This window comes from Convolutriloba macropyga, chromosome 13 (assembly GCF_964194025.1).
Source record: "Convolutriloba macropyga chromosome 13, txConMacr16.3, whole genome shotgun sequence".
Lineage (NCBI taxonomy): Eukaryota > Metazoa > Xenacoelomorpha > Acoela > Convolutidae > Convolutriloba > Convolutriloba macropyga.
In genome coordinates, this window is record NC_134480.1 from 9,137,567 (window position 1) to 9,149,656 (window position 12,090).

A 12,090-nucleotide genomic window follows, 5' to 3' on the forward strand; every position below is an offset into this window, starting at 1 on the left:
GACTTAGCAAACAAAAGTAAAACTGAAATGTGGACAAAGTTTTCCTCTATTGAAGCAGTAATCAGAGCACGAGTTAACGCAATTGGCGAAAATTTAATTAAAAGAAAGGATCAAAACGCTTCAACATTTGAGTGTGAAGATGAACGTACCGAAGAAGATGATGAAGCTGATATGTCTACGCAATTTCTCCAAATGCAGAAAAACCAGCTTTTGGACTTACAGCAGCACTTTGAGCGTTATGTGAACACTTTACCTGTGTTCGGATTCAATAGTGGAAAATATGATTTAAATCTCATTAAGTCCTATCTCCTACCCTATCTTATTCATGAGCGCGACATTCAACCTACTGTTATTTAAAAAGCAAATCACTTTGTTTCTCTTAAGTTTGGTGATGTACAATTTCTCGATATCCTCAACTTTCTCGGTGGAGCTACATCACGTGATTCTTTCCTTAAAGCATACAAGACAAATGAGACCAAAGGATTCTTCTCCTATGAGTAGTTTGACTCTCCCGAAAAGCTCGATGCAACTTTTCTCCCTCCTTACGACCGTTTCTTTAGCAAACTGAGAAACTATAATCCACTGGAGAAGGAATTTACTGATTTCACTAAATTGCTTAACAGTGGATTTTCTCAACAAGAGTCATTAAAAAAGTTGAGGTTGAAAAATGTTCCTCCATCTGGAATTGACAATTACAATCACCTGAAAGTGGTTTGGGAGCAAGAAAAAATGGCTACATTCAGAGATTTTGTCAAGTGGTACAACAACAAGGATGTTGTTCCAACACTGGAGGCAATGCAAAAAATGATGGAGTTTTATCACAACACGGGTATCGATATGTTAAAACTCGGATGTACACTTCCGAACTTGGCTAATATCTGTCTTCACAAGTCAACAAACCACAAGTTTTTTCCATTTGTTGAAGCTGACAAAGATTTACATGACAAAATACGTGAGGATATGACTGGTGGTCCATCTATTGTTTTTACTAGAAAAGCAGTAGTTGATCAGACCTTCATACGAAACTCTGAAAACCTTTGCAAGTCTATCGTAGGTATTGACGCTAGCCAACTCTATCCCTTTTCAATGTGTCAAGAAATGCCCACTGGACTTTACACTCGATGGGAATTTGATACAGATTCTCAAAAATTCAGGGCTCGAACAAACAGATCTCGAACATTTGAGAACATGGTTATGTCATATCTTCAATCACAACGTTCCGAATGTAAAATTGAGAGCTACTACACAACCGGAAAACAGAAGAAGATTGATTGTTTTAGCGTAGACGGATTTTGCACACATTGTAATACGGTGTTTGAAGCCATGGGTTGTTACTTTCATTTCTGTCCTTGTCAGGAAGCTAAAGCAAGTCTCTCGGAAGAGGAAACACAGAGAGGGATTAGAAAAAGAGAACACGATGAATTGAGAAGAGATTACTTAAAAAGTAAAGGATATAAGATTGTTGAAATCTGGGAGTGTAAATGGTGGGAAAGTGTTAAAGAAGAAGAAAATGTCAGAAATCACGTGAGAAAGAACTTTCCTTTCAAATTACCTTTGAAGCAAGAGTCTTTACTAGCTAAAATAAGAGATGGGGAGATGTTTGGATACGTACAATGTGATTTGGAAGTTCCCACAGGTTTGAAGTACAAGTTTTCAAATTTCCCGCCTATTTTTAAAAATTTCAACGTTAGTCGAGCTGATATTGGGGATTATATGAGAGATTACGCTGTCGAAAACAACTTACTGAAGCAACCTCAGCGAATGCTAATTTCAAGTTTCAATCTGGAAAATGGAACAATTATTACTCCCCTACTAAATTTCTACATCAGCCTCGGTCTGAAATGTACAAGAATTTATAGATTTGTACAGTACACGCCGCGCAAATGTTTCAAGACCTTTGTACAGTCAGTGGTAGACGCTAGAAGAGGTGGAGATGAAAATCCTGATTCCAGCGTTGTTGCTGAGACTATGAAATTATTGGGTAATAGCTCTTACGGTTATCAGATTATGGACAGAAGCAAACATACAGAAACCAAATATTTGAACGATGAGAAGACGCACAAAGCAATCAATGGGAAAATGTTTAAGCGGTTGAACAATGTCTCAAAAGAGCTTTACGAAGTTGAGCTAGCAAAATCAAAAATTGAACACCGCGAACCTATAATAGTTGGATTCTTCATACTTCAGTACGCTAAATTACGTATGTTGGAGCTCTACTATAACTTCTTTGACAGATTTTGCGACGTGGATAAATTCGAGGAGTTAGAGATGGATACAGATTCCCTCTATTTAGCCTTAGCTCATGAGAATTTGTATGATTGTATTCGACCTGCTAAAAAACAAGAATGGGAAGCATTGAGAAAGCAGGACTGTAACGACTCTTTCCAAGCAGATGCTATTCAAAATTTCTTCCCTAGAACATGTTGTTCTAAGCATAAGAAGCATGATAAACGGGAACCAGGACTTTTCAAGGAAGAATTCAGATGTACGGAAATGATTTGTCTTTGTAGCAAAACTTATTGTTGCTACGATGCACAGTCTGACAAATACAAGTTCAGCAGTAAAGGTCTCAATAAAAGAACACTAGAAGAGAACGGAGATGGACCGATGGAGAAATATCGACGTGTGATGGATGAAATTATCAATCTTACTTCAACAAATAGAGGGTTCAGAACAATAAACCATTGTGTTGCTACGTATGAGCAGACAAAGAAGGGACTGTCCTATTTCTACCCTAAGCGCATTGTTCAGTCTGACGGTATTCATACAGCACCACTCAACATATAACTTAAATGCTTTTACTATAGCACAATTCTTTAGTATTCTCTATTACATTTATACTGTGTCTGTAATTTTATACAATTTTAATTCATTTTTTTTCTATCATTGAATTTTTTCCAATTAATGAGCGCGCAAAAGACATTTGTTACACAATTGATTCAAACAATTAGGGGAACAATCTTTGCAATTGACCTAAAATTTGTAAACAAAAATTCAACATGTCACATAATTACCCCTCAGATAACTAGGGTAATTGAAAACCCCCACCAATTAATTTCACAATTTAATAACATAAAAGTTGTAAACAAAATTCAACCTGTCACATAATTACCCCTCACATAATTACAGCAATTAATTACCCACGCCGATTCTATTGTTCTCAAGTAAACACTTAATAACTACACAAACATTGATTTTTTCCCCTCAAAATTTCAGCCTATCAGGAGCGTCTCCGAACCTACCCCCCACATTTGCACCGACTATACTACTCTTAATACATGGCAGCGGCTATTACTAATCTTAATACATGTCGGCGGCTATTACTAATCTTAATACATGTCGGCGGCTATTACTAATCTCAATACATGTCGGCGGCTATTACTAATCTTGATACATGTCGGCGGCTATTACTAATCTTAATACATGTCGGCGGCTATTACTAATCTTAATACATGTCGGCGCATAATCTTAATACATGTCGCCGGCTATAACTAATCTTAATACATGGCGGCTATACCCTATCTTAATACATTAACGCCGCTATACCTAATCTTAATACATGCTAATTCATTCCCTATCTTAATACGTTAGGGAGGACCCAAATCCCGAAAAATACGCTATACCCTATCTTAATACATGGGGGACCTCACCCCCCCCCCCCGGGGAGTGTAGCTCACTATATTACTACTAAAGTTTTGCAATGTTTGCTTTTTTTCACTTTAAATTGACTATTACATTTGGCTACAATAGAAAACCCATTTTTTACATTAGGACAAAAATAAGTTTTACGCTCTTGCGTAGCTCCATGCTCTGCCTCCGCAGCGCACGTTCCATGCACCGGCAACCTGGAGTAGAATCCTTGATAGAAACCATTGTAGAGTTTTCTTATTTGCACCTTTTTATCTCCTGTAGAATTTGTACTGTATAAACGTTTCTCATAGTTTTTCGCGTCTACCATCGGCTTCTAATGTCTACACATGTTGAAAATTTTATAAACATGGCAATGTTTTACTTTTTGCAATTTTCAGAATTAAGTTGAATGGTTAAAAAAGAGTTACCGTTCGGATTTACTATTTTTCACAATTTTGTTCAATTTTGATCTTTCTTGATCATTCAAGTTTTGGCGTAGTTAAGTCATTCAGAACGAGCGTATTAAGTCATTTGAACTGTTTGAATTGTTTTGACCACCAATACATAGTTTGACAACTGATAACCAATAGAAGAATAAAGCAAAAATTTGAAACATACCCGGCAGATTGCCGGAAAATAGCCGCCGTTGATTCCAATAAGCATGATTGGGATTGAAATAACAGAAGATATTGAAAAAAAAAGATTTTTGTGCAAAAACATTTTTTTAAGACCGATTTATTTTGATGGCATTTCGTGGTTGTACTTCTGTTTTAGAGAGAGGCTACAGGGGCTACTATCAATACCAATAAGCATTAGACTTGGTAACTAAGACTTATAGGAACGACGTTCAATTAGCGGGCATCTAAAATTGGGCTTTATGGGTTTATCCCGTTTCTACTTCTGACTTCAATTTTTTATACTCACTCTGTTCATTTTGAATTGCTTTGCTGAGCAACTGATGTTCAAAATCACTTTTAGCAGAATGAGAGAAGAGAGAAACTAGCCTAGAGAAGTCAAAAAGATTTCACGCAAAATGTTGAAAAGGCGGCAAAATGAGGTAAAGCGAAACATTTGTTTATTCGACGAAGTAAAAAAACATAGCAGGACAAGTCCTGAAATACAATTCAAAGAATTGAAAGAAAAACTCAGACATACTCTACCTGACCAGCAGATCAATTGAACAATTCCAGCCAGCACACAAAAATCATCAAAAAATTGAGAAACTAAAAGAATCAAAACTAAACAAAAACAATCTCATTGCTAAAACTCTTGAAGCCTTTAAAAACATTTTCCCTTTAAGAACATGTATTACAAAAATATGTTCAAAGAAAATTTCTGTTTCTGAAATCGGTCCAGTATTATATCTGCAAGACCTGAAAAATGTTAATTGGCCCTTGAAGATCGATTAACTCGAAAATGACCAAAAAATTTAAGAAAAAAAAAGAAATCAATTGCAAATTATAAGGAAATGTTGCTGAAAATCGTGATATGAATATCTTCAGAATTTTTTCTGTGTCTCTCGAGGCTATCCAGTAACCCAATTCCAAGCTTTAAAATACTCATTGGCTCATAGATCGATAGGCAATAACTTTTAGAAAAAATTTCAAACTTCAAAAAATAGAAATTCGTTCTATTAAAATGTTGAAAGTCATTCAATTGCCCTCTAGCAACTATTTAATAACATACTGTCAAACCCTGGATACGGTTACCTGGCTACTGAGGCAAGAAAAAATAAATAAAATAGAAATATTTTTAAAAAAAAACTAAAAACCATGCAATAACTTTTTTATCAGAACGTGGAATAGGTTTTCTTCCACTTGAGAATGGACGAATATCAAAAACTGACAAAAACTTTAGGAAACATTAAAAAAAATTGCAGATCTTATCAAAAAAATGCTAAAATTCGAGACATTTAAAAGTTAAAAAGCATTCCATTGTTACCAGAAACTATGCAGTGCCCTATTATCAAAGCCCAAAAGAGATTGCCTGGTCCCTGAAACTGGAAAAACTGAAAAAAATGATGAAAATTTTCAAAAACCTGAAAAAAATGCGAAATTGTTCAAAAAAATTGCTAAAATTTGTGATATTCAAAAGTTGAAACCTATTCCATGGCAACTAAAAATTTTTCAGTAACTGATTATCAAAGCCATAATGAGGTTTTCTTGCCCCTGGGACTCAAACAACTTGAATGATGACAATAAATATGTCAAAAAACATGAAAAAATTGCAACTTTTGTCAAAAAATGCTAAAATTCATGATGTCAAAAAGTTGAAAACCGATCCATTACCACTAGAAACTGTGCAGCAATCAATCATCAAACCCTTAATCAAACCCTAGAGAAGATTTCGTGACACCTAGGACTAAAAAAACTCAAAAAATGAGAAAAATTGTCAGAAAACCTGAAAAAATTGCAAAAAATTAGCATCAATTTGGGTGTTTGTGTTTGTAGTACCACAACATATAGCTCATAAAATGGCCATAACCGGCATATTTGTCTTGCAAAAGGCCTTCAACAACTTTTAAAAACTTTAACCTAAGACTAATCAAACAAAAATCTCAAAAAAATCACAAAAAACATAAAAATTTGCACCATTTTGAGCCGAAAAACTCCTAAAAATGACCTTTTAACCTTAAATTAAGGCCATCCCAGCAGCTGCACTACTATATGCACTTGAAGGACTACTAAAGCCCACTTTGGGCCTCTAATGAAACTTAATGCCCGCTGGGCTTTACCTGTTTATCCCGTTTTGAAAGATCAAAGTCATTTAAAAATGTGTGAACACATCTTAAAAAAAAAAAACACAGCGCACCAATACAATTCAAATTCTTTGAATTGTGAAAAATAGGAGCGCTATAATAGCCTGCTGAGAAGATGAGGGCGGCTATTAATTACAAGAAATGTTTCTTTTAATAAAATGAGTAGTTAAATACACAAAAGAAACTCTAAAAGTTTGAAAAAGAATACGAAAATGACAAACTAACTATGCATAACAGAACCAACTTTGAACTTAATGAGCTGTATATTTTTGCTGGGAACTGAACAAAACTTTTGGTACCTAAATACGGAAGCAAGAGTCGAAAATTTTAATGGACTTTTTTTCAGGAAAAGGAACTAACTTTGAACTCTATGAGCTGTCTAGACCACATGTTGAGCAGATCATTCCTGTATTTGCCCGTGAATGTACCCAGGTAGGCAACATAACCAGCCGCTATCATCACATTACCCACAAATCTCTTCAGCTTCTCTTCTAGCATCTGCAAACACACCAAAATGAAATAAATATTAAAAATACAATCTCCAATTTAAGTAAAAATAAACTTTGATAAGTAAACTTTTTTAAAAAAGTAAAAATAAAACCGACTTCAATTAATACTTTTTGAAGATATAAATTACACTTTTTAAAACCAAACTTGATTTAAAAAGTTTGAAAAATTGAAAATGGCTAAGAAAATTACACTCAGAAATAATTATTTAGCTGTTAGAGAATATCAATGGCAGGTGGAAGCGAGGTACCTTAAATGAAATCAAAATTTTACATACAAGATATGAAAAAGTTTCTCATAATGAGTCCAAAAACAGAAAACTTGATTGGGACTGCTTTACTTACAGCCACAGAGCTCTGCCATCTGTCTTTTTCATCAGCCAGTCCCCCAATTAGTTTCCCTGCTCTGACCAGCCTCTGTTCACACTCATTCGTTTTCCTCTCCAGCTCCTCCTTCTTAGACACACACTCGTTCAACTTCGCCTGCAGAGTCGCAATTCCTAAAATGAACAGATTCAGATTTTCAAAAGAAATTTAACAGAGTTTTTGCAACGTCAGCATGAAAATTTTCCAATAGATAGACAGTTAGGATCATTCGTGTCTTATTTTTTATATAGTAGAACGAACAGCTCAATGGGTAACATCAATTGATAACTAGAAGATTAATGTATAATTTTGATTATTTCAATAAATATTCGTGATTATTCTGAAGGCATGTAAACTTTAACCTTTCGGTTATATTATTAATTTACATGTTTGGAAAAAAAAGATTGGAGGCAGTTATAGTAGATGTACTTTTGACTCTAGTTTTATATGGTCTTTTTTGAAACAAATTTTTGAACTCATTATTTTTCGTCATTACAAGCCAGTGCGTCTAACAATAGAATTGAATTAATATTGCGCTAATTTGCGAAATTTTTAGACAAAAGTATTTTAAAGTGCAAAACAATTAAAATGTTTTATAATAGCATAATTTACTATCATATATTGTTTAATAGCATGAACCGGTTACATGACAATTTACCCAATGCCATTTTACCCAATGCCATTTTACCCAATGCCATTTTACCCAATGCCATTTTACCCAATGCCATTTTACCCAATGCCATTTTACCCAATGCCATTTTACCCTACGCCAATTTACCCAACCTCCATTTTACCCAATGCCATTTTACCCAATACCAAGTTACCCAATGCTCTTTGATCTTTTCGTTCAAATATCCGATTACAAATTAGCAGTCGCTATTTCAAGAATGATTTTTAATATTTGTGGACATTATAATCCCATGTTCGGTTGTGATAGTTTCACATCAAGTCCCACGCGCCATTTATTTTATAGTCGGCTAAATAGTCGTTCTGGTTAATTCAGCAATAGGGTAAATTGGGCAGGTTGGCATTGGGTAAAATGGCATTGGGTAAGATGGCAGGTTGGGTAAAATGGCATAGGGTATAATGACATTGGGTAAAATGGAATTGGGTAAATTGTCCTGACACCGTATAAACCAATGAGTATAATCGTTCCTTTGTTGCCATACGCCACACTGTAAGGCCCTTTTTAAATGTATTAACATACGTCTTGTGGAATAAAAGAGCTAAAATGGACCAAATAGTCCACTCAATTTGGAATGTGCGCTGGCTCGTAATTGTAGAAGATCACAACATCCTTACCCGAGTTAATTCTGGTTTACAATTTTCCAGGCTATAGTTCATTTCGAGGTTTTAAGTTTATCCGCGTTAATCTTGATTTAGTCGTTAATTCGGAATTTTTGAGCGTGTGGTTTGTAGCGGCAAATATATTCGATCATACGAATTCAACAAAAAACCGGCATTGACTTATGCACCATTTTTGTTCATGGCATTTTGATCTCTTCAAGAAGTGAACAATTCTATTAGAATATGAAAAAATGAAAAAAAATTATCGTTTCAAATTTCACACTTAAATTTTAGCTAATCAAATTAGTCGGTCATTCTTTCGTTTCCCAATTGAAAGTCTGATATCCTTCGGACTTCCGTTTTTCGGCGAACCCATACATTCTTGGAGAACCCAAACATTTAAGAAACGAATAAACATATTTAGAATTGAAAACTATCAAACATAATAAAGAACCTAGATAGTTATGACCTCAGTTTTAGTTCTCAGGATGGGCCCTGAAAATAAACTAATGTCTGCCATACCTTCTTGGACTTCGTACAGCCGTGCTTTAGCAGCATCCAGGATTCTCTGACTCTCGGCCAGTTCGTTCTGGGCCTCAGCCAGGGCTGCTCTTTTCGGGGCCACATTCTTGGCTACAAAGTGGTACTTGTGCATAGCTCTCACCCACTGGCACAAACTGGTACACGCTTTGGAGACCTTATTTGAAAAAAACAACAATGAACTAAGTAAACATATTACTGAAAAGAAAGAAATAAAACGAGATTGAAACTTTCATCAGGATTAGAAAAGTGAAAATTTCAATCTACGTGATCAGCAATGAGAGAATGACAATTGATTTATATCATAACTTTTAGACAGATTTCAAAAAGTTGCTATCAAAAAGAATAATCTCGCTACATCTAGCTATAAATCAGGTTCGGAGAGCTATTCAAAAATATTATAAATAGCCAAAAGCGTTTAAAATAAACTAATTAAACTTTTGTAGTTTAAATCGAGTAAAATCTGCACGTATTTGTTTTTGTAAACAACTATTTAATTTTCTATACCTTTTTGAAAAAAAATCAAGCTTCATATTCCGGAATGTTACCTTTGCAATGGCACTTGGCAAGAACTCCTCATTTTCCATATAAGGCTGGATCTTTTTAATGACGTCATCGGGTATGTTGTCCTTGTCGAAGTTGAAGAGAGACTCGAGGAACTTACTGGGTTCTTGCAACATCACTTTTCCAGGGTCCCAATAGTCGTCTATCTTCTGACCCGGCTGAAAAGGAAAAGAGCAAACACTCAAAGGTTGAAGCCTTTAACGAGGACTTTAAGAGTAATTTTTAGTTTCAAATATGTAAATCAGTTCAGATACTTAAATGTTAAGAAAATACAGTCACAAAAGTTCATTAAATTTAATATAACGGTTACTTTTTGTCTAATTGTCAGTTCATTATCATAGGAAAAATATGTTTCAAATGGTCCCAGTTGTTTGTACATTAAAACCCACTTATGACAATTCGGTTACATATTAGTTTGAAGATTTTGAGGTTTTTTACTGACTGCTTACCTTGTCTCCGGCGACTTTCTTTGGTTTGATTCCCTTCATGATACAGACAGCCTCGATCACCATCCTCACACCCCCTGGGGGTCTAGTCATGGCACGCACTTCAATGACGTCATTCTTGTTCAGCGACCTCAGACTGCTCAGAGCTGCCTCCAGTGCGGGGAGGGCTTCGTCTAAGTCTCTGAAGTGGAGAAATGCGAACTAATAATTTTTTTTAAAAAATTTGAGCTTACATATCCGGGGTTTTCAGCAATAACTTCAGCTGTTTGATAATCATATCAAAGTCACATGGTTGTCAGAAAACTTGACAACATTGTCAACTTTTGTCTGCATTGTCGTATATTTGGGAACAAGAGCTTTGTAAGTCAAGGTGCTTGATGATTTAATATCAACCAAGGAAAAATCAAGAACATATAAAGATTGCCAGACAATAAGCGTCATCGATTCTCATAACCCCGATCGGGATTGGAAGAACACGAAAAATAATTTTTGTTCAATATTTTTAAAGTGTGAACTATTTTGATGTCCTTCCATAGTTAGACATACGCCTATTTTTAATGAGGGGATACAGGGGCTCGTATCAATACCAAAAAGCATTAGAGATGGTAACTAAGATATATAAGAACAAAGTTCAATTAGCGGGCATCTAAACTTGGCATAATGGGCTTATTCCGTTTCTATTCTTGATTTAGTTTTAATGACTACATTCATATTCGATGGCTTTGCTGAGCAACTGCTGTTAAATATCACTTTGAGCAATATGGGCGCACAACGAAACTAGCCTAAAGAACGGAATAAGATATTGAAATAAACATCAACGTTTTTCCAGCAACATCAAACTTGGTTAGTCAACAAAGCATACGATATTAAATGCGCAAAAGTAAACAATTTTAGTAAAGAAAACCATAATAAACAAAAATCCGAAAACAATTTTAGAAAAATTATTTTTCCAAAAACAAGTGTCGTAAAAATCATCGACATCAACAGCGCTTTACATAACTACTGACACTACGCATCCCTAGAATACACACACCAGACAACAAAATTGCCAAAATCAATGACAGACAAAATATAAAAAGCGCAAAAACTAAGTCTGGCAAAAATCAGAATCCTTTTGAAATTCTCAGCTCCAAAGAAAAAACACAATTATAGAGTACAAGTACAATAAAATCAAAAACAAGAGCATAAATAGAATGGCATACAATTTTCTAATAAAAACTTTTAATGGCATTAGATGAGGACAAAAGGAACACCAAATAAAGGCGAGATTCAAAAACTCAATTAAATATTTGAATTGAAATGAATTCAAATTTACCAGCTAAATCAATTCATCTTACAATTCAATTCGAAAAAAACGGAGCAAATACACAAGAAAGGACCAAAGGAATATCAAAATAAGAAACCTAACACGTTTTGATAAGTCTCAACAAGATGCGACCCAAAAGTAATTACTCGCATTATTAACAAACGGCCAAAATAATCAAAATACGTATCATTATAAAAGGAAAATAAAAAGAAGTATGAATTTCAGAAGTGTTAAATAATAATCTTTGCAAAAGCTCACCACAATTTACGACTTTACAACATACAAATTTAATCGTTGTGTTTTAGTGTTTGTGAACATAAAACGACACTGATAAAGATAAAATCCAGGAAAGACAAAAAAGCCAAAAAACATTAAATATACTGTAAAAAACGAATGTAATTGATATATGACAGCGAGAAATCACCCACCAATCGTTTATTCAAGTGTCTTTTAGTTGTGGCAATTTAACTAGAATTGCTCTGAGACAAATTTACTAAAAAACGACTCTGTGAAGCACAGAAAATTTTAAAAAAAACTTCTAGGAAACATGAAAAAGACGAAAACAGCCGAATGGCTCTTAAACGACTTGCAAGCGGTCGATTTCGTCAGTAGCTAGGGAGCGGCTAAGGGAGGCCAGCTTCAGTTTAGTTGAGGTGGGGGAAGGGGGAGGGTTGGCCGGTGGGGGGC

At 34.9% G+C, this 12,090-nt stretch overlaps 1 protein-coding gene across 1 annotated transcript in view; it reads right to left on the reverse strand.

The window, feature by feature from the left end:
- The window catches only part of LOC142352043 (dynein axonemal heavy chain 1-like), a 234,705-nt gene that overhangs the window by 39,457 nt on the left and 183,158 nt on the right, over nucleotides 1-12,090 (reverse strand). The window contains 5 exon segments of the mRNA XM_075404390.1: nucleotides 6,749-6,886; nucleotides 7,240-7,394; nucleotides 9,070-9,244; nucleotides 9,636-9,809; nucleotides 10,101-10,278. Of these exon segments, the coding sequence (XP_075260505.1) occupies nucleotides 6,749-6,886; nucleotides 7,240-7,394; nucleotides 9,070-9,244; nucleotides 9,636-9,809; nucleotides 10,101-10,278 (820 nt within the window).